A 21,321-nucleotide genomic window follows, 5' to 3' on the forward strand; every position below is an offset into this window, starting at 1 on the left:
GGGGACACCTTTAGAGAAGCCTTCCAGAACCTACAGGGGCCTGCGGGAAAGATGGGGAGGGGCTCTTTATCAGGGAGTGTAGTGATTGGTTGAGGGGGAAGAGATTTAAACTGAAAGAGGATAGATTGACATGAGATGTTGAGGAAGAAATTGTTTACTGTGAGGGTGGTGAGACTCTGGAACAGGCTGCCCAAGGAATTTGTGGATGCCCCATCCCTGGAGGTGTTCAAGGCCAGGCTGGATGGTGCTTTGAGCAACCTGGTGTAGTGGGAGACGTCCCTGCCTATGTCAGGGGGTTGGAACTCGATGATCTTTAAGGTCCCTTCCAACCCAAACCATTCCATGATTCTATGATTCTATGGTTCCAGGATCATTCTATCAGTCTATGATGTCAAAGCAATTAAGCAGGACTTGCCTTCAGTGATCCCATCCAGAACCCATCCTGATGATTGCACTGTTCTTTAAATGCTTTCACTAGTACCCAGTTTCATCTTCTCCATAATTTTTCAGGAGCTAGGGTTAGACTAAGAGCTCTGTCTCTGTAGTTTCCTGGGTCTTCCCTCATGCTCTTCTTGCAGATTGGAAGAATATTGGTGAGCTTCCAGTCAGCAGGGACCCCTCCCCAGACTCCAAAGGCCTTTGGCATCTGATCAAGAGGGATCCTGCCATAACATCTGCAAGCTCCTTCAGTGCTCTGGGATGAATTAGCCCCATGGACTTGTGAACGTTCTGCTGCTACAGCTGCTCCCTGACAATTTTAGAGTCCACCAATGGAAAGTCACTCTTCTCGCACTGGTGGTCCTCTGACTCAGTGGACCGGGCAGCCCAGGGTCAATCAGTATTCTTAAAACCCAAATACAGAAAATCATTGAATGCCTCTGCTTCTTGTTCATCGCTGCCACTCAGGTGACCAACAACTATCAGTCTATTGTTTTCTTTACACTTCCTCTTGCTCTTACAGCACTTACAAAAGCCTTTCTTGTTGTCTGACACAACGCTGGCCAGTTACCACTCCAGCTAAGATTTGCCCTTTCATGTCTTCTCCCTGCATGCACAAGCCCCAGCTCTGCAATCTTCCTGCAAAGCCTGACCTTGCTTCCAGAGATCACACAATATCCTTTTCCTCTTGAGCTCCACGAGGAGTTCCCTGTTTGGTCTAGCTGGTCTTCTGCCCTGTTTGCTTGACTTTGGACACAGTGCAATTGCTTGCTGGCAGACTGTAAGTGTTGAGAGTTGTGAAAACATGTTCATTGCCTCTGGGTGCATTGTAAAGAAACTCCACAAGTCCCTTCAGAAGACCTTGTCTGAAGGTAGAACTGTGAGGAACTCGGAAAAGGGCCATTGATTTTGGTGTCATCTTTGTTGTTCCTGAATGGAGAGGCTTCTTGATGGGAGTGGAAAGGTGTTCCAGTAGGATTTTCTGTGTTTGTGTTGGAGCACTTGCATTCTCCTTTTTCCCCTTTCTCGTTTTCCTCTGTGACGTGTGTTTGAGCATTGTCTTACGTATTCCTCTTCAGAAGGTCTGTAAACCCATGTATAAGAGTGGATTGGTTGAAAGAAGGCAGTATGACACTGAATATTTGGAAAACCCTGGATCAGGGTTGTGCTACGCTAGTAAACTCTATCACTGTAAAACGGGATACCTTTGAGTGTAAAAACGAAATAAAGAGAATGCTTGAATGCCTTGTGTGGAGACAGAAGTCTTTGTAGAGATGTTTTTTCTGGGAAAGCTCTGTCATAGTTTTTGAAATTGATGAGATTTTTTTACTCATTTTGTCCCTTGCCTGAGGTAAGGTTGAGTGGGTCCATTTCTTCAGTTTGGAGATGAAGACTATGGAGCATTAAGGGAAACTGTGGGGAGCAGGACTTTACTGGCAGGCCCCCATGGGTCTTCGGGGAACTGAGCTTCTTGTTGCAAGAGGGCCCAGTTAGATCCTGGTGAGGGGAAACTGGCCCCTACTCTAAGAGGAAGCCTAGGTGTGCAATGGCCTGTGCAAAGCAGTGAGGTGGGGGGAGTGACCTATCCCACCCTTCCTAGAGCACCAGCTGTGGATGGCAACTGTGAGGTGTTCAAGCACAAAGTGTTTGTGACATTAAAGGTGTAGGAGTTTCAGAAGAAGGATGTCACAAAGTCAGCATACGTGTTCCTTTGGGGAAGTGCTTGGGAGAAGACCAGAAGGTGGGCCTTTGGTGAGTGAAATCTGCTGCCAGGGAGAGTCTTTGATCTAGGTACATGTAAAGGACTTCACCTGTCTCTTGCACAAGGACCTGATGAAAGGGTAAGACCCGAGGCTGGTGTAGCGTAGACGGTAATAAATCAAGAAGTGAATGATGCACTATGCAGTCAACCCAAGAAGAATCATGGAATCATTTAGTCTGGCCACGATCCTTGAGAGCATCGAGTCCAACTGTTTACCTGGCATTGCCAAGGTCACCACTGAAACCTGTCCCTAAGCGCCACGGCCAGGGATGGAGGGCACTTCCGTGGGGAGCGGGTGTTGGTGCTTGAGAATGGTTTTGGTGCAGAAATGTTTCCGGGCTCTGGGCAGTGGGGAGCGGGGCACAGCTAGAACTGAATTTGGCAAGGGATGTAAAAAAAAAAACCAAGAAAGGCTTCTACAGGTACATTAACCAGAAAAGGAGGGTCAAAGAAAACATACCCCCCCTGATGAGCAACAGTGGGGAACTTGTATCAACGGATGAGGAGAAGGCGGAAGTTCTCAACAACTTTTTTGCCTTCAAAAAGTCTTCACTGGCAACCCGTTTCCTCCTAGCTCCCATGTTGATGGCCCACAAGTTAGCGACCAAGGTGACAAAGTCCCTCCCACTGTAGGTGAAGACATAGTACGTGATCAACTGAGGAACCTGAAGATATACAAGTCCATGGGACCTGATGAAATACACCCCAGAGTCCTGAAGGAACTAGCTGACGTAGCTGCCAAGCCACTTTCCATGATATTTGAAAAGTCATGGTGGTCAGGTGAAGTCCCTGCGGACTGGAAGAGAGGAAACATCACACCCATTTTTAAAAAGGGTAGAAAGGAGGACCCTGGGAACTACCGACCTGTCAGCCTCACCTCCGTGCCTGGGAAGACCATGGAACAGATCCTTCTAGATGCCATGCTTGGGCACATGGAGGACACGGAGATGATTCAAGATAGCCAGCATGGCTTTCCTAGGGGCAGGTCCTGCCTGACTAACCTAGTGGCCTTCTATGATAGCGTGACTAGGTCAGTAGATAAGGGACGACCTATGGACGTGATCTATCTGGACTTCAGGAAGGCCTATGACATGGTCCCTCACAACATCCTGCTTGCCAAATTGGAGGGATACAGATTTGATGGGTTAACTGTTCAGTGGATAAGGAATTGGCTGGATGGTTGCACCCAGAGGGTGATACTCAATGGCTTGAAGTCCAGATGGCAAGCAGTGACAAGTGGTGTCCCTCAAGGGTCCGTGCTGGGACCAGTACTGTTTAACATTTTTATCAATGACATAGACAGAGGGATTGAGAGCACCATCAGCAAGTTTGCAGATGACACCAAGCTGTGTGGTGTTGTCGATACACCGGAGGGACGGGATGTCATCCAGAGGGACCTGGACAGGCTGGAGAGGTGGGCCCAGATGAACCTCATGAGGTTCAACAAAAGCAAGTGCAGGGTTCTGCACCTGGGCCGAAACAATCCTCGGTATAAATACAGACTGGGGGATGAGGTATTAGAAAGCAGCCCTGAGGAAAGGGACTTGGGGGTGCTGATGGACGAGAAGCCGGACATGAGCAGGCAATGTGCTCTCGCAGCCCAGAAGGCCAATCACATCCTGGGCTGCATCAAAAGAAGTGTTGCCAGCAGATCCAGAGAGGTGATTCTGCCACTTTACTCTGCTCTGGTGAGACCTCACCTGGAGTACTGTGTGCAGGTCTGGAGCCCTCAATATAGAAAGGACATGGACCTGATGGAGCGGGTCCAGAGGAGGGCCACTAAAATGATCAGGGCGTTGGAGCACGTCTGCTATGAGGACAGGCTGAAGGAACTGGGATTGTTCAGCCTGGAGAAGAGGAGGCTCCCGGGAGACCTAATAGCGGCCTTCCAGTACCTGAGGGGGCCTACAGGAAGGCTGGGGAGAATCTGTTCATAAAGGACCCCAGTGACAGGACAAGGGGCAATGGTTTTAAGCTGGAGAAGGGGAGATTTAGATTGGATACTAGGAAAAAGTTCTTTACTATGAGGGTGGTGAAACACTGGAACAGGTTGCCCAGGGAGGTGGCTGAGGCCCCTTCCCTTGAGATATTCAAGGTGAAGCTCGACAGGCCCTGGGCAAGTCGTCTAGTTGGGGGTGTCCCAGCTGACTGCGGGAAGGTCGGACTAGATGACCTTTGGAGGTCCCTTCCGGGCTGGACCAATCTATGAATCTATGAATCTAAGAGGCGGAGCAGGTGCGGGCGGTGCCCGTGCGCTTGGAATCAGGCGGCGGTCCCGCAGGACTCCCCGGCGCCATGTGCGCGCATGCGTGCGCGGGGCCGCGCGTGTGCGGACGGGCCCGTGTGGCGGTGCGAGCCGTCAGGGCGCAGTCCCGCCGCGGGCCGCAGGGTGGTGCTCCCGGCCAAGGCGGCGCCGAGCGGCTGCGGGCGGGGAGGCGGCCGAGACCAGCCCGCCGCTGCCCAGCCCAGCCCAGCGCATCCGAGCCGAGACGAGCGGGGAGAGGCAGAGGCAGCGGCGATCAGTGGCGAGCGGTGCCCCGTTCGACCCGCTGCCGGGCCACGGCGGCCGCGCTGCGAGCCGCCAGCCGGAGTCGGCGAGAGGGAGAGCGCCCGCCCGCCGCCCCGCCGCGCTGCTGCCGGGAGCCGCTCTCCGCTCTCCGCTGTCCGCGGAGGAGTGGTCGGGCGATCCGCGAGACGGAGGCTGTCCGCCGGCCCGCCATGGCGATCGCAAGGCAAGTGCTTTGTCTCTCTGCTTTCCTCTGCCTGCCGCTCGCTCGCTCCGAGCCCATGCGCTACTCCGTGGCCGAGGAGGCGGCGAGCGGGTCGGTGGTAGGCAACGTGGCGGAGGACGCGGGGCTGTCCCCGGCGCAGCTGGCGGCTCGCCGCGCCCGCCTGGCCTCGGAGGACGGCCGGCAGCACTTTCGCTTCGAGCCCGCCACCGGCCGCCTCGTCGTGGCCGAGAGGCTGGACCGGGAGGAGCTGTGCGGCCAGTCCGCTGCCTGCACGCTCCCCTTCGAGCTCCTGCTGGCAAACCCGCTGCAGTTCTTTCGGGTCGAGGTGGCCGTGGAGGACATCAATGACCATTCGCCCGTTTTCCCGGAGGAACAGGTCACTTTAAGGATCCTGGAAACGAGCAACCCGGGCTCGCGTTTCCCTCTGGTTGGGGCTTGGGACCTGGACGTTGGCAGCAACAGCATCCAAGCTTACAGCATTGCTCCCGACAATGAGTACTTTAGCGTCTCCTTTGGGAGTCGGATTAAAGGCAAGAAGTATGTGGAACTGGTCTTGGAAAGGGCTCTAGACCGGGAGGAGCATGCGGAGGTGGGTTTCAGTCTCGTTGCCACGGACGGGGGCTCTCCTCCCAGGAGTGGGACCACCCAAATACGCATTGTCATTCTAGATGTAAATGACAATGCTCCCATCTTCACCGAGGAGCTCTATGATGTGCAGGTTTTGGAAAATGCGCTGGAAGGCTCTGTGGTTCTCAGAGTGGTGGCAACTGATCGGGATGTGGATGTCAATGGACACATCACCTACCAGTTCAGAGAGCTGGAGGACCAGAGCAATGCAGCGTTTGCAATTGACCCCATGAGTGGTGAAATTAGACTCACAAAACCTCTGGACTTTGAGGTAGCCGAGAATCATGAGCTCAGTGTGCAGGCCACGGATGGCGGGGGCCTCTCGGCCATCTGCAAGGTGTTGGTGGAGGTGGTGGATGTGAATGACAACGCACCGGAGGTGGTGGTCAGTTCCTTCAACAGCCCCCTCCCTGAGAACGCGTTACCTGGGACAGTGGTTGCCCTCATTATGGTCAGGGACCGGGATTCTGGTGCCAATGGGAAGATCTCATGTGCCCTTGAGGACCAGCTATCATTCTCCCTGCGGCTGGCATACACAAATTACTATGAGCTGGTGACGGTGAGCACTCTGGACAGGGAGGAGACTGCGCGATACATGCTCACTGTCACAGCAGCAGATGCAGGGTCACCTCCTCTCACAACCACCCAGACCTTCACGGTGGACATCTCCGATGTCAATGACAATGCACCTGTCTTCAACCAGACATCGTACACCATGTACGTGCGTGAGAACAATGTGCCCACGGTGCTCGTTGGAGCCGTCAGTGCTGCGGATGCTGACGTGGGGTCCAATGCCAAGGTGACATATTTCCTGGCACCAGCCCAGCCCACAGAGCAGCCTCCCTGCTCCTGCATCTCCGTGAACTCCGAGAACGGGCACGTGTTTGTGCTGCGGCCTCTGGACTACGAGCAGGTGAGGCAGATTGAGGTCTTGGTGAGTGCTTCTGATGCAGGATCTCCTCCTCTCAGGGCCAATGTCACAGTCCGCCTTGTCGTGGTAGATGAGAATGACAATGCACCAAAGGTGCTGTACCCATCACAGGACAGCAGTCAACCATCCAGCGAGCTGGTGCCTGTGTCAGCTGAGGCAGACTACCTCATCACGAAAGTTGTGGCTGTGGATGGGGACTCGGGGCAGAACTCGTGGCTCTCATACCACCTGCTGAGGGCCACCGACCCCGGGCTGTTTGTGGTGGGTGCCCAAAGTGGGGAGGTGCGGCTGAAGAGGCCAGTGACGGAGAGGGATGCCATGAAGCAGAAGCTCGTTGTCCTGGTGCGAGACAATGGGCGGCCACCACTGTCAGCCACTGCTGCCCTGAGCGCACTCCTGCTCCATGACTTCTCAGATGTGCGCCTACCGCACAGCAGCCCGACCACGGAGGAAGAGAGCGACTCCCTGACAACCTATTTAATCATTTCATTGACCTTCGTCTCACTCCTCTTCCTCGCATCCCTGACAGCCTTCATCACTCTCAAGGTGTGCAAGAGAAAGGAGCTGAAGGATGGGCATGTGTTTTATGGTGCTGGTAACCTGCAGAGCGACCTGGTTGACGCAGCCACTGCCGGGACCCTTCCCCATGGCTATTGCTATGAGATCAGCCTCACAACAGGCTCAGGCAACAGCGAGTTCAAGTTCCTGAAGCCCATCCTCCCCAGCCTGCCACCACAGCAGTGCTCCATGGGTGGCGGCACCAGCGCTGAACAGGATTTCCCTCGTGGCTCTGTCACTGCAGAGGACATGGCACCAGACAACCATGGGACGCTCTCTGCACAACAGTTCAATAGTCTTTCCTTTAACTAGCATGAAGTCAGCACAGGCGCAGGCTTCCTGCCTCATCATTGGCAGGGATTGGGTCTACAACCTGTGGCAATGGTTCCTCCAGAGTAAATGTGCATTTACAGTTGACATCACTGATTTCCCTCAAATTCTAAGCCAGAAGAAAGTTTGTCTCCCTTTCCAAAACAAATAAACAAACAAAGAAACAATGTTAAATGCTCCTTGACCCAGGAAATAACATAATTCAACTTTTCTACAGCCACTTCTGAAATGCTTTGAGATTGGCGTTAGGTCCAGGGTCCCCATCTAAGTTCTTGTCTCACTTGCCGTTAGGCAAGACCTTGAGCAGTGATTCTGTGCTGGAATGGTATTGCAAGTGCACGCAGGTGAATCACATTGTCCTGGCTTTGGCTGGGATAGAGTTAATTTTCTTCCCAGTAGCTGGTAGAGTGCTGTGCTTTGGATTTGCATGAGAATGATGTTGACATCACAGTGATGTTTCAGTGGTCTCTAAGTAGTGCTTACCCTAAGTCAAGGACTTTTCAGCTTGTCATGCCCTGGGAAGCTGGGAGGGGGCACAGTCAGGACAGCTGAGCCAAACTGGTCAAAGAGATATTCCATACCGTATGATGTCATGCTCAGCATGGAAACTGGGGGAAATTGGCTGGGCATCTCAGGATGCTACTTAGGAACAGGCTGGGCATCAGTTGGTTGGCAGTGAGCTTTCCTTTTTTTTTTGCATCACCTGAAATTTTTTTTTATATATATATTTTTTGTAATTATTTTCACATTAGTAGAAGTAGTAGTAGTAGTTTTCATATAGTAATATTAGTATATTTTAGTTCAATTGTTAAACTATTCCCAGAGCAACGCATGAGTTTTCTGTCTTTTACTCTTCTGATTCTCTCTCACATCCCACCGCGGGGAGGTCCAAGGGCATCAGTGAGTGAATGGCTGTGTGGTGTTTTCTGCCATCTGGGTTAAACTGTGACACCCACGCTCACTGAAATGCACGTGTCCTTAATCCCTGGTCAGAAAAGCATGAAGTTGTGACTAGTGAGTTACAACGTGGTACAAGCAAGGGGCTCTTACTTCTCTGGGTGCTGGATGTCTGTGTCTGAGGTGTGGAGTCTGTGTGTTTTGCCTTCTGCTCACTATGATTGCCTGGACAGCTGTTGTGTGTCTGCATATGCTGCACTAGTGCTGCCCAGTGAAGGAGGGAGCTGCTCGCATTGAGCTGTTGTGATGCACGCAATTCCATCTTATCAGGCGAGAAGGGTATTTTGTCCCTTTGAGTACAGCAGTCTCCTCTTCTCTGGGGAGAGGATTAAACACACGAGATCTTCCTTTTGCCCGTAAGAAGGGGGTTGGTGGGCTGTCTCCTTGGGATTGCCTTGGAAATACAGAAGTATGAACAGAGTTGGAATGGAATGAAACGGAACGGAACAAAATAGAATATAGGATAGAATAGAATAGAACAGAACAGAATACAGTAGAACATTATTCAGTAGGAAGTGTCCTGCAATATTCACTTAGTCCAACTGCCTAACTATCTCAGGTCTTACCAAAAGTTAAAGCATGTTGTTAAGGTCATTATCCAAGTATCCCTTAAACACTGACAGCCATGGGGCATTGATCCATCGAATCTCTGAAGCCTGCTCCAGTGTTTGACCACCTCTTGGTAAAGAAGGCCTTCCTAATTTCAAACCTGAACCTCCCCTGATATGTAGTTTGACCCATTCCCACATGTCCTATCACTGGATATGAGCGAGAAGAGTGGACCAATGCTAAATAAAGCAGGATAATCACCTCTTTTCACCAGCTGGTTATGCTGTTTTTGATGCCCCCCAGGATGCGGTCTGATGTCTTGACTGCCAGGGCCCACTGCTGACACGTCCTAGCCCGTCTCTCAACCAGCACCCCCAGATCCCTTTCAGCAGGGCTGATCTCCAGCCACTCCTCTCCCAATTTATACTTGTGCCCAGCATGACTCCACCCCAGGTGCAGAATCTGGCACGTGGACTTGTTAAATTTCAAGAAACTTCTTTACGGTGAGGGTGACAGAGCACTGGAACAGGCTGCCCAGGGAGGTCGTGGAGTCCCCTACTCTGGAGGTTTTCAAGACCCTCCTTGATGCAGTCCAGAGTAATGTGCTATAGGAAATCCTGCTTTAGCAGGGGAGTTGGACTAGGTGATCTGTAGAGGTCCCTTGCAACTCTGACAATTCCGTGATTCCGTGATGACTGTCCGATGTTCCAATCTATGTAGAACCCCCTGTGAGGCCTCTTGTTCCTTGGGAGAGTCAGCAGCACCTCCCAGTTAGGTACCATCAACAAAGTTGCTAATGTTGCAATCAACTCTATCCGTATCTTTGAAAAAAATATTGAGGAGTACAGGCCCCAAGAACTGAACCCGCAGAAACATTGGTGGTCACCTGCTATATGTAGCCCCCCCATTCACTACAACCCTTTGAGCCCTGCCCTTTAGCCAGTACTTCATTCTGCTCACTGTGAACCTGCTCATCTCACACATGGACATTGTGCCCAGAAGGATTTTCTGAGGAACAGCACCTAAAGACACAATAAAATACCAAAAAACTACATCCACATCCTTCCTTTCATCCATGAGGGAGGCGACCTTACCCTAGAAGGATATGTACATGTTGGAACTGGTCCAGAGGAGGTCCACAAAGTTGATCAGAAGGCTGAAGCACCTCTCCTGTGAAGACAGGCTGAGAGAGTTGGGGTTGTTCAGCCTGGAGAATGCTTCACAGACACCTTATAGAAGCCTTCCATTACTTAAAGTGGCCTACGGGAAAGTTGCGGAGGGACAGTTCATCAGCGAATATTGTGATTGGTCGAGGGGGAACAGTTTTAAACTGAAAGAGGATAGTTTTACATTAGATGTTTAAGAAGAAATGGTTTACTGTGAGGGTGAGACTCTGGAACAGGCTGCCCAAGGAAGTTGTGGATGCGCCAACCCTGGATGCTTTTAAGGCCTGGCTGGATGGGGCATTGGGCAACCTAAGCTAGAGGGTTGTGTTCCTGCCCATGGCAGGCAGTAGGAACTCAATGATCACTAAGATCCCTTCCAGCTCTAACCATTGAATCATTGAATGATTCTATGATGTCAAAGAAGATGACCAGGCCTTTTCCTCGGTGAACCCATGGTGACTGTGCCTGATGATTCCGTTGTTCTTTAAATGCCTTCCACTAGTATCCAGTATGATCTTCTCCATAATATTTCCAGGAGCTGGGCATAGACTAACAGGCCTGTTGTTTCCTGGGTTTTCCGTCATGCTCTTCTTGCAAATTGGAAGAACACTGGTTAACTTCCAGTCAGCAGGGATCCCTCCCCAGATCCCAAAGTCCTCTGGCATCTGCTCGAGAGGGGTCCTGCCATAACATCCGCAAGCTCCTTCAGTGCTCTGGGATGAACCCTATCAGACGCCATGGAGTTGTTGATATTCCGCTGATACACCTGCTCCCAGACAATTTCAGCGTCCACCAACGGAAATTCACTTGTGGCCCTCTGACGCTTATTCATCGCTGTCAGTCAGGTGAGCATCTTTCAGAAGTATCAGTCTCATGATTTCTTTACACCTCCTCTTCCTATTAACGTACTTACAAAAGCCTTTCTTGCTGTCTGACACAACGCTGGCCAGTTACCACTCCAGTTGAGTTTTGGCCTTTCGTGTCTTCTCCCTGCATGCACAAGCCCCAGCTCTGCAATCTTCCTGCAAAGCCTGACCTTGCTTCCAGAGATCACACAATATCCTTTTCCTCTTGAGCTCCACGAGGAGTTCCCTGTTTGGCCAAGCTGGCCTTCTGCCCTGTTTGCTTGACTTTGGACACAGTGCAATTGCTTGCTGGCAGACTGTAAGTGTTGAGAGTTGTGAAAACATGTTCATTGCCTTTGGGTGCATTGTAAGGAAACACCACAAGTCCCATCAGAGGACTTTATCTGAAGGTAGATTTGAGATGAACTTGGAAAAGGGCCATTGATTTTGGTGTTCATCTTGTTTCTGAATTGGGAGGCTTCTTGATGGGAGTGGAAAGGTGTTCCAGTAGGATTTTCTGTGTTTGTGTTGGAGCACTTGCAAAGTGTTTGTGACATTAAAGGTGTAGGAGTTTCAGAAGAAGGATGTCACAAAGTCAGCATACGTGTTCCTTTGGGGAAGTGCTTGGGAGAAGACCAGAAGGTGGGCCTTTGGTGAGTGAAATCTGCTGCCAGGGAGAGTCTTTGATCTAGGTACATGTAAAGGACTTCACCTGTCTCTTGCACAAGGACCTGATGAAAGGGTAAGACCCGAGGCTGGTGTAGCGTAGACGGTAATAAATCAAGAAGTGAATGATGCACTATGCAGTCAACCCAAGAAGAATCATGGAATCATTTAGTCTGGCCACGATCCTTGAGAGCATCGAGTCCAACTGTTTACCTGGCATTGCCAAGGTCACCACTGAAACCTGTCCCTAAGCGCCACAGCCAGGGATGGAGGGCACTTCCGTGGGGAGCGGGTGTTGGTGCTTGAGAATGGTTTTGGTGCAGAAATGTTTCCGGGCTCTGGGCAGGGGGGAGCGGGGCACAGCTAGAACTGAATTTGGCAAGGGATGTAAAAAAAAAAAAACCAAGAAAGGCTTCTACAGGTACATTAACCAGAAAAGGAGGGTCAAAGAAAACATACCCCCCCTGATGAGCAACAGTGGGGAACTTGTATCAACGGATGAGGAGAAGGCGGAAGTTCTCAACAACTTTTTTGCCTTCAAAAAGTCTTCACTGGCAACCCGTTTCCTCCTAGCTCCCATGTTGATGGCCCACAAGTTAGCGACCAAGGTGACAAAGTCCCTCCCACTGTAGGTGAAGACATAGTACGTGATCAACTGAGGAACCTGAAGATATACAAGTCCATGGGACCTGATGAAATACACCCCAGAGTCCTGAAGGAACTAGCTGACGTAGCTGCCAAGCCACTTTCCATGATATTTGAAAAGTCATGGTGGTCAGGTGAAGTCCCTGCGGACTGGAAGAGAGGAAACATCACACCCATTTTTAAAAAGGGTAGAAAGGAGGACCCTGGGAACTACCGACCTGTCAGCCTCACCTCCGTGCCTGGGAAGACCATGGAACAGATCCTTCTAGATGCCATGCTTGGGCACATGGAGGACACGGAGATGATTCAAGATAGCCAGCATGGCTTTCCTAGGGGCAGGTCCTGCCTGACTAACCTAGTGGCCTTCTATGATAGCGTGACTAGGTCAGTAGATAAGGGACGACCTATGGACGTGATCTATCTGGACTTCAGGAAGGCCTATGACATGGTCCCTCACAACATCCTGCTTGCCAAATTGGAGGGATACAGATTTGATGGGTGGACTGTTCAGTGGATAAGGAATTGGCTGGATGGTTGCACCCAGAGGGTGGTACTCAATGGCTTGAAGTCCAGATGGCGAGCAGTGACAAGTGGTGTCCCTCAAGGGTCCGTGCTGGGACCAGTACTGTTTAACATTTTTATCAATGACATAGACAGAGGGATTGAGAGCACCATCAGCAAGTTTGCAGATGACACCAAGCTGTGTGGTGTTGTCGATACACCGGAGGGACGGGATGTCATCCAGAGGGACCTGGACAGGCTGGAGAGGTGGGCCCAGATGAACCTCATGAGGTTCAACAAAAGCAAGTGCAGGGTTCTGCACCTGGGCCGAAACAATCCTCGGTATAAATACAGACTGGGGGATGAGGTATTAGAAAGCAGCCCTGAGGAAAGGGACTTGGGGGTGCTGATGGACGAGAAGCCGGACATGAGCAGGCAATGTGCTCTCGCAGCCCAGAAGGCCAATCACATCCTGGGCTGCATCAAAAGAAGTGTTGCCAGCAGATCCAGAGAGGTGATTCTGCCACTTTACTCTGCTCTGGTGAGACCTCACCTGGAGTACTGTGTGCAGGTCTGGAGCCCTCAAATATAGAAAGGACATGGACCTGATGGAGCGGGTCCAGAGGAGGGCCACTAAAATGATCAGGGCGTTGGAGCACGTCTGCTATGAGGACAGGCTGAAGGAACTGGGATTGTTCAGCCTGGAGAAGAGGAGGCTCCCGGGAGACCTAATAGCGGCCTTCCAGTACCTGAGGGGGCCTACAGGAAGGCTGGGGAGAATCTGTTCATAAAGGACCCCAGTGACAGGACAAGGGGCAATGGTTTTAAGCTGGAGAAGGGGAGATTTAGATTGGATACTAGGAAAAAGTTCTTTACTATGAGGGTGGTGAAACACTGGAACAGGTTGCCCAGGGAGGTGGCTGAGGCCCCTTCCCTTGAGATATTCAAGGTGAAGCTCGACAGGCCCTGGGCAAGTCGTCTAGTTGGGGGTGTCCCAGCTGACTGCGGGAAGGTCGGACTAGATGACCTTTGGAGGTCCCTTCCGGGCTGGACCAATCTATGAATCTATGAATCTAAGAGGCGGAGCAGGTGCGGGCGGTGCCCGTGCGCTTGGAGTCAGGCGGCGGTCCCGCAGGACTCCCCGGCGCCATGTGCGCGCATGTGTGCGCGGGGCCGCGCGTGTGCGGACGGGCCGGTGTGGCGGTGCGAGCCGTCAGGGCGCAGTCCCGCCGCGGGCCGCAGGGTGGTGCTCCCGGCCAAGGCGGCGCCGAGCGGCTGCGGGCGGGGAGGCGGCCGAGACCAGCCCGCCGCTGCCCAGCCCAGCCCAGCGCATCCGAGCCGAGACGAGCGGGGAGAGGCAGAGGCAGCGGCGATCAGTGGCGAGCGGTGCCCCGTTCGACCCGCTGCCGGGCCACGGCGGCCGCGCTGCGAGCCGCCAGCCGGAGTCGGCGAGAGGGAGAGCGCCCGCCCGCCGCCCCGCCGCGCTGCTGCCGGGAGCCGCTCTCCGCTCTCCGCTGTCCGCGGAGGAGTGGTCGGGCGATCCGCGAGACGGAGGCTGTCCGCCGGCCCGCCATGGCGATCGCAAGGCAAGTGCTTTGTCTCTCTGCTTTCCTCTGCCTGCCGCTCGCTCGCTCCGAGCCCATGCGCTACTCCGTGGCCGAGGAGGCGGCGAGCGGGTCGGTGGTAGGCAACGTGGCGGAGGACGCGGGGCTGTCCCCGGCGCAGCTGGCGGCTCGCCGCGCCCGCCTGGCCTCGGAGGACGGCCGGCAGCACTTTCGCTTCGAGCCCGCCACCGGCCGCCTCGTCGTGGCCGAGAGGCTGGACCGGGAGGAGCTGTGCGGCCAGTCCGCTGCCTGCACGCTCCCCTTCGAGCTCCTGCTGGCAAACCCGCTGCAGTTCTTTCGGGTCGAGGTGGCCGTGGAGGACATCAATGACCATTCGCCCGTTTTCCCGGAGGAACAGGTCACTTTAAGGATCCTGGAAACGAGCAACCCAGGATCGCGTTTCCCTCTGGTTGGGGCTCGGGACCTGGACGTTGGCAGCAACAGCATCCAAGCTTACAGCATTGCTCCCGACAATGAGTACTTTAGCGTCTCCTTTGGGAGTCGGAGTGAAAACGACCAATACGTGGAACTGGTCTTGGAAAAGACTTTAGACCGGGAGGAGCAGGCAGAGGTGGGTTTCAGTCTCATTGCCACGGACGGGGGCTCTCCTCCCAGGAGTGGGACCACCCAAATCCACATTGTTGTTCTAGATGTAAATGACAACTCTCCCATCTTCACTCAAGAGCGATACATTGGGCAGGTTTTGGAAAATGCGCCGGAGGGTTCTGTGGTTCTGAGAGTGGTGGCAACTGATCGGGATGTGGGAGAAAATGGGGATGTCACCTATCAGTTTAGCCAAGCAGTGGGTCAGAGCAACTCAATGTTTGTGATTGACCCCACGAGTGGTGAAATTAAGCTCATGATGCCTCTGGACTTTGAGGTGGCTGAGAATCATGAGCTCAGTGTGCGCGCCACGGATGGTGGGGGCCTCTCAGCTATCTGCAAGGTGTTGGTGGAGGTGGTGGATGTGAATGACAACGCACCGGAGGTGGTGGTCAGTTCCTTCAACAGCCCCCTCCCTGAGAACGCGTTACCTGGGACAGTGGTTGCCCTCATTATGGTCAGGGACCGGGATTCTGGCGCCAATGGGAAGATCTCATGTGCCCTTGAGGACCAGCTATCATTCTCCCTGCGGCTGGCCTATAAGAATTACTATGAGCTGGTGACGGTGAGCACTCTGGACAGGGAGGAGACTGCGCGATACATGCTCGCTGTCACAGCAGCAGATGCAGGGTCACCTCCTCTCACAACCACGCAGACCTTCACGGTGGACATCTCCGATGTCAATGACAATGCACCTGTCTTCAACCAGGCATCGTACACCATGTACGTGCGTGAGAACAATGTGCCCACGGTGCTCGTTGGAGCCGTCAGTGCTGCGGATGCTGACGTGGGGTCCAATGCCAAGGTGACATATTTCCTGGCACCAGCCCAGCCCACAGAGCAGCCTCCCTGCTCCTGCATCTCCGTGAACTCCGAGAACGGGCACGTGTTTGCGCTGTGGCCTCTGGACTACGAGCAGGTGAGGCAGATTGAGGTCTTGGTGAGTGCTTCTGATGCGGGATCTCCTCCTCTCAGGGCCAATGTCACAGTCCGCCTTGTCGTGGTAGATGAGAATGACAATGCACCAAAGGTGCTGTACCCATCACAGGACAGCAGTCAACCATCCAGCGAGCTGGTGCCTGTGTCAGCTGAGGCGGACTACCTCATCACAAAAGTGGTGGCTGTGGATGCAGACTCGGGGCAGAACTCGTGGCTCTCATACCACCTGCTGAGGGCCACCGACCCCGGGCTGTTTGTGGTGGGTGCCCAAAGTGGGGAGGTGCGGCTGAAGAGGCCAGTGACGGAGAGGGATGCCATGAAGCAGAAGCTCGTTGTCCTGGTGCGAGACAATGGGCGGCCACCACTGTCAGCCACTGCTGCCCTGAGCGCACTCCTGCTCCATGACTTCTCAGATGTGCGCCTACCGCACAGCAGCCCGACCACGGAGGAAGAGAGCGACTCCCTGACAACCTATTTAATCATTTCATTGACCTTCGTCTCACTCCTCTTCCTCGCATCCCTGACAGCCTTCATCACTCTCAAGGTGTGCAAGAGAAAGGAGCTGAAGGATGGGCATGTGTTTTATGGTGCTGGTAACCTGCAGAGCGACCTGGTTGACGCAGCCACTGCCGGGACCCTTCCCGACGGCTATTGCTATGAGATCAGCCTCACAACAGGCTCAGGCAACAGCGAGTTCAAGTTCCTGAAGCCCATCCTCCCCAGCCTGCCACCACAGCAGTGCTCCATGGGTGGCGGCACCAGCGCTGAACAGGATTTCCCTCGTGGCTCCATCACTGCAGAGGACATGGCACCAGACAACCATGGGATGCTCTCTGCACAACAGTTCAATAGTCTTTCCTTTAACTAGCATGAAGTCAGCACAGGCGCAGGCTTCCTGCCTCATCATTGGCAGGGATTGGGTCTACAACCTGTGGCAATGGTTCCTCCAGAGTAAATGTGCATTTACAGTTGACATCACTGATTTCCCTCAAATTCTAAGCCAGAAGAAAGTTTGTCTCCCTTTCCAAAACAAATAAACAAACAAAGAAACAATGTTAAATGCTCCTTGACCCAGGAAATAACATAATTCAACTTTTCTACAGCCACTTCTGAAATGCTTTGAGATTGGCGTTAGGTCCAGGGTCCCCATCTAAGTTCTTGTCTCACTTGCCGTTAGGCAAGACCTTGAGCAGTGATTCTGTGCTGGAATGGTATTGCAAGTGCACGCAGGTGAATCACATTGTCCTGGCTTTGGCTGGGATAGAGTTAATTTTCTTCCCAGTAGCTGGTAGAGTGCTGTGCTTTGGATTTAACATGAGAATGACATCACAGTGATGTTTCAGTGGTCTCTAAGTAGTGCTTACCCTAAGTCAAGGACTTTTCAGCTTGTCATGCCCTACCTGTGAGAAGCTAGGAGGGGCAGAAGAAACTGGGAGGGGGTACAGTCAGGATAGCTGATCCTACTTGTCAAAGTGATGTTCCATACCGTATGACGTCATTCTCAGCATATAAATTGGGGGAAATTGTCCGGGCATCTCAGGATGCTGCTCGGGAACAGGCTGGGTATAAGTTGGTTGGCGGTATCAGTTGGTTGGCAGCGAGCATTTCTTTTTATTTGCATCACTTGATTTTTTGGGGTTTTTTTTGTGTTTGTTTTTTTGTCATTATTTTCACATTATTACTACTAGTAGTATTAGTATTAGTAGTTGTCATAGTTGAAGTAGTATATTTTTTTTCCATTTTAAACTGTTCTTAGATCACCCCATGAATTTTCTTTCTTTTACTCTTCTGATTCTCTCTCCCATCCCACCATGGGGAGGTCCAAGGGTGTTAGTGAGTGAATGGCTGTGTGGTGTTTACTGCCATCTGGGGTTAAAATGTGACACATGCTCACCAAAACGCATGTGGCCCTCATCCCTGGTTAGACAAGCATGAAATTGTGACTACTGAGTTACAACGTGGTACAAGACACGTGGTACTGTTTCTTCTCTGGGTGCTGGATGTCTGTCTGAGGTGTGGCTCTGTGTTTTTTGCCTTCTGCTCACTATGTCTGCCTGGACAGCCGTTGTGTGTCTGCATACACTGCACTAGTGCTGCCCAGTGAAAGAGGGAGCTGCTCACATCCAGCCGTTGTGATGCAAGCAATTCCAGCTCATCAGGCGAGAAGGGTATTTTGTCCCTTTGAGTACAGCAGTCTCCTCTTCTCTGGGGAGAGGATTAAAGAAACAAGACCTGCCTTTTGCCCATAAGAAGGGGGTTGGTGGTCTGTCTCCTTAGGATTGCCTTGGAAATATATCAGTACCAACAGAGTTGGAATGGAATGGAATGGAATGGAACGGAACGGAACAGAATATAGAATAGAATATAGAACAATATAACATGGCATAGCATAGCATAGCATAGCATAGAATAGAATAGAATAGAATAGAATAGAATAGAATAGAATAGGATAGAATAGAATAGAATATTTCAGTGGGAAGGGAATTGCAATGTTCGTCTAGTCCAACTGCCTAACCATCTCAGGTCTGACCAAAAGTTAAAGCATGCTGTTAAGGACATTATCCAAGTGTCCCTTAAACACTTACAACGTGGTACAAGCAAGGGGCTCTTACTTCTCTGGGTGCTGGATGTCTGTGTCTGAGGTGTGGAGTCTGTGTGTTTTGCCTTCTGCTCACTATGATTGCCTGGACAGCTGTTGTGTGTCTGCATATGCTGCACTAGTGCTGCCCAGTGAAGGAGGGAGCTGCTCGCATTGAGCTGTTGTGATGCACGCAATTCCATCTTATCAGGCGAGAAGGGTATTTTGTCCCTTTGAGTACAGCAGTCTCCTCTTCTCTGGGGAGAGGATTAAACACACGAGATCTTCCTTTTGCCCGTAAGAAGGGGGTTGGTGGGCTGTCTCCTTGGGATTGCCTTGGAAATACAGAAGTATGAACAGAGTTGGAGTGGAATGGAATGGAATGGAATGGAATAGAACGGAACATTACCCAAGTGTCCCTTAAACACTGACAGCCATGGGGCATCGATCCATCGAATCTCAGAACCCTGTTCCATTGTTTGACCATCTCTTGGTAAAGAAGGGCTTCCTAATTTCAAGCCATTAAACCTCCCCCGCTATGTAGTTTGACCCATTCCCACATGTCCTATCACTGGATATGAGGGAGAAGAGTGGACCAATGCAAAATAAAGCAGGATAATCACCTCTTTTGACCAGGTGTTTTTGATGCCCCCCAGGATATGGTTTGATGTCGTGGTTGCCAGGGCCCACTGCTGGCACGTACTGGCCCTGCTCTCAACCAGCACCCCCAGATCCCTTTCAGCAGGGCTGATCTCCAGCCACTCCTCTCCCAATTTATACTTGTGCCCAGCATGACTTCACCCCAGGTGCAGAATCTGGCACGTGGACTTGTTAAATTTCATGCCACTGATGATTGTCCAATGTTCCAATCTATGTAGAACCCCCTGTGAGGCCTCTTGTTCCTTGGGAGATTCAGCAGCACCTCCCAATCTGGTATCATCAGTAAAGCTGCTAAAGGAGCATTCAACTCCTGCATCCGGATCAGTGAAAAAATATTGAACAGGTCTGGCCTGAGAACTGAACCCTCAGGAATGCCAATGGTGACCTGTCACCAGACAGATGTAGCCCCGCCCATTCACTATATCCCTTTGAGCCCTGCTCTGGAACCAGTTCTTCACTCAACTCGTCGTGAATCCATGCATCTCACAGTTAGACAACATGTCCATGAAGATTCTCTGAGGAACAGTATATAAGTCTTACTAAGATCCTGAGAAGCTACATCCCCAGCCTTCTCTTTGTCCACGAGGGCAGGTGACCTTATGCTAGAAGGACATGGACCAATTGGAGCGAGTCCAGAGGAGGTCCACCAAGATGCTCAGAGAGCTGGAGCACCTCTCCTATGAAGACAGGCTGAGACAGTTGGGTTTGTTCAGTCTGGAAAAGAGGAGGCTCCGGGGACACCTTTAGAGAAGCCTTCCAGAACCTACAGGGGCCTGCGGGAAAGATGGGGAGGGGCTCTTTATCAGGGAGTGTAGTGATTGGTTGAGGGGGAAGAGATTTAAACTGAAAGAGGATAGATTGACATGAGATGTTGAGGAAGAAATTGTTTACTGTGAGGGTGGTGAGACTCTGGAACAGGCTGCCCAAGGAATTTGTGGATGCCCCATCCCTGGAGGTGTTCAAGGCCAGGCTGGATGGTGCTTTGAGCAACCTGGTGTAGTGGGAGACGTCCCTGCCTATGTCAGGGGGTTGGAACTCGATGATCTTTAAGGTCCCTTCCAACCCAAACCATTCCATGATTCTATGATTCTAAGGTTCCAGGATCATTCTATCAGTCTATGATGTCAAAGCAATTAAGCAGGACTTGCCTTCAGTGATCCCATCCAGAACCCATCCTGATGATTGCACTGTTCTTTAAATGCTTTCACTAGTACCCAGTTTCATCTTCTCCATAATTTTTCAGGAGCTAGGGTTAGACTAAGAGCTCTGTCTCTGTAGTTTCCTGGGTCTTCCCTCATGCTCTTCTTGCAGATTGGAAGAATATTGGTGAGCTTCCAGTCAGCAGGGACCCCTCCCCAGACTCCAAAGGCCTTTGGCATCTGATCAAGAGGGATCCTGCCATAACATCTGCAAGCTCCTTCAGTGCTCTGGGATGAATTAGCCCCATGGACTTGTGAACGTTCTGCTGCTACAGCTGCTCCCTGACAATTTTAGAGTCCACCAATGGAAAGTCACTCTTCTCGCACTGGTGGTCCTCTGACTCAGTGGACCGGGCAGCCCAGGGTCAATCAGTATTCTTAAAACCCAAATACAGAAAATCATTGAATGCCTCTGCTTCTTGTTCATCGCTGCCACTCAGGTGACCAACAACTATCAGTCTATTGTTTTCTTTACACTTCCTCTTGCTCTTACAGCACTTACAAAAGCCTTTCTTGTTGTCTGACACAACGCTGGCCAGTTACCACTCCAGCTAAGATTTGCCCTTTCATGTCTTCTCCCTGCATGCACAAGCCCCAGCTCTGCAATCTTCCTGCAAAGCCTGACCTTGCTTCCAGAGATCACACAATATCCTTTTCCTCTTGAGCTCCACGAGGAGTTCCCTGTTTGGTCTAGCTGGTCTTCTGCCCTGTTTGCTTGACTTTGGACACAGTGCAATTGCTTGCTGGCAGACTGTAAGTGTTGAGAGTTGTGAAAACATGTTCATTGCCTCTGGGTGCATTGTAAAGAAACTCCACAAGTCCCTTCAGAAGACCTTGTCTGAAGGTAGAACTGTGAGGAACTCGGAAAAGGGCCATTGATTTTGGTGTCATCTTTGTTGTTCCTGAATGGAGAGGCTTCTTGATGGGAGTGGAAAGGTGTTCCAGTAGGATTTTCTGTGTTTGTGTTGGAGCACTTGCATTCTCCTTTTTCCCCTTTCTCGTTTTCCTCTGTGACGTGTGTTTGAGCATTG

The 21,321-nt window shown here is 51.8% G+C and overlaps 2 protein-coding genes across 2 annotated transcripts; both read left to right on the forward strand.

Moving 5' to 3' along the window:
• Window positions 1–4,987: 4,987 nt before the first annotated feature.
• Window positions 4,988–7,360, forward strand: LOC141470144 (protocadherin beta-15-like). Its single transcript, XM_074156066.1, has one exon. It carries the CDS (start codon window positions 4,988–4,990, stop codon window positions 7,358–7,360), a length of 2,373 nt encoding a protein of 790 aa, XP_074012167.1.
• Window positions 7,361–13,856: 6,496 nt separating this feature from the next.
• On the forward strand, window positions 13,857–16,721 carry LOC141470145 (protocadherin beta-15-like). The gene has a single exon (XM_074156068.1). It carries the CDS (start codon window positions 13,857–13,859, stop codon window positions 16,719–16,721), a length of 2,865 nt encoding a protein of 954 aa, XP_074012169.1.
• Window positions 16,722–21,321: the final 4,600 nt, after the last annotated feature.

This window comes from Numenius arquata, chromosome 11, assembly GCF_964106895.1.
Source record: "Numenius arquata chromosome 11, bNumArq3.hap1.1, whole genome shotgun sequence".
Taxonomy (NCBI): Eukaryota; Metazoa; Chordata; class Aves; order Charadriiformes; family Scolopacidae; genus Numenius; species Numenius arquata.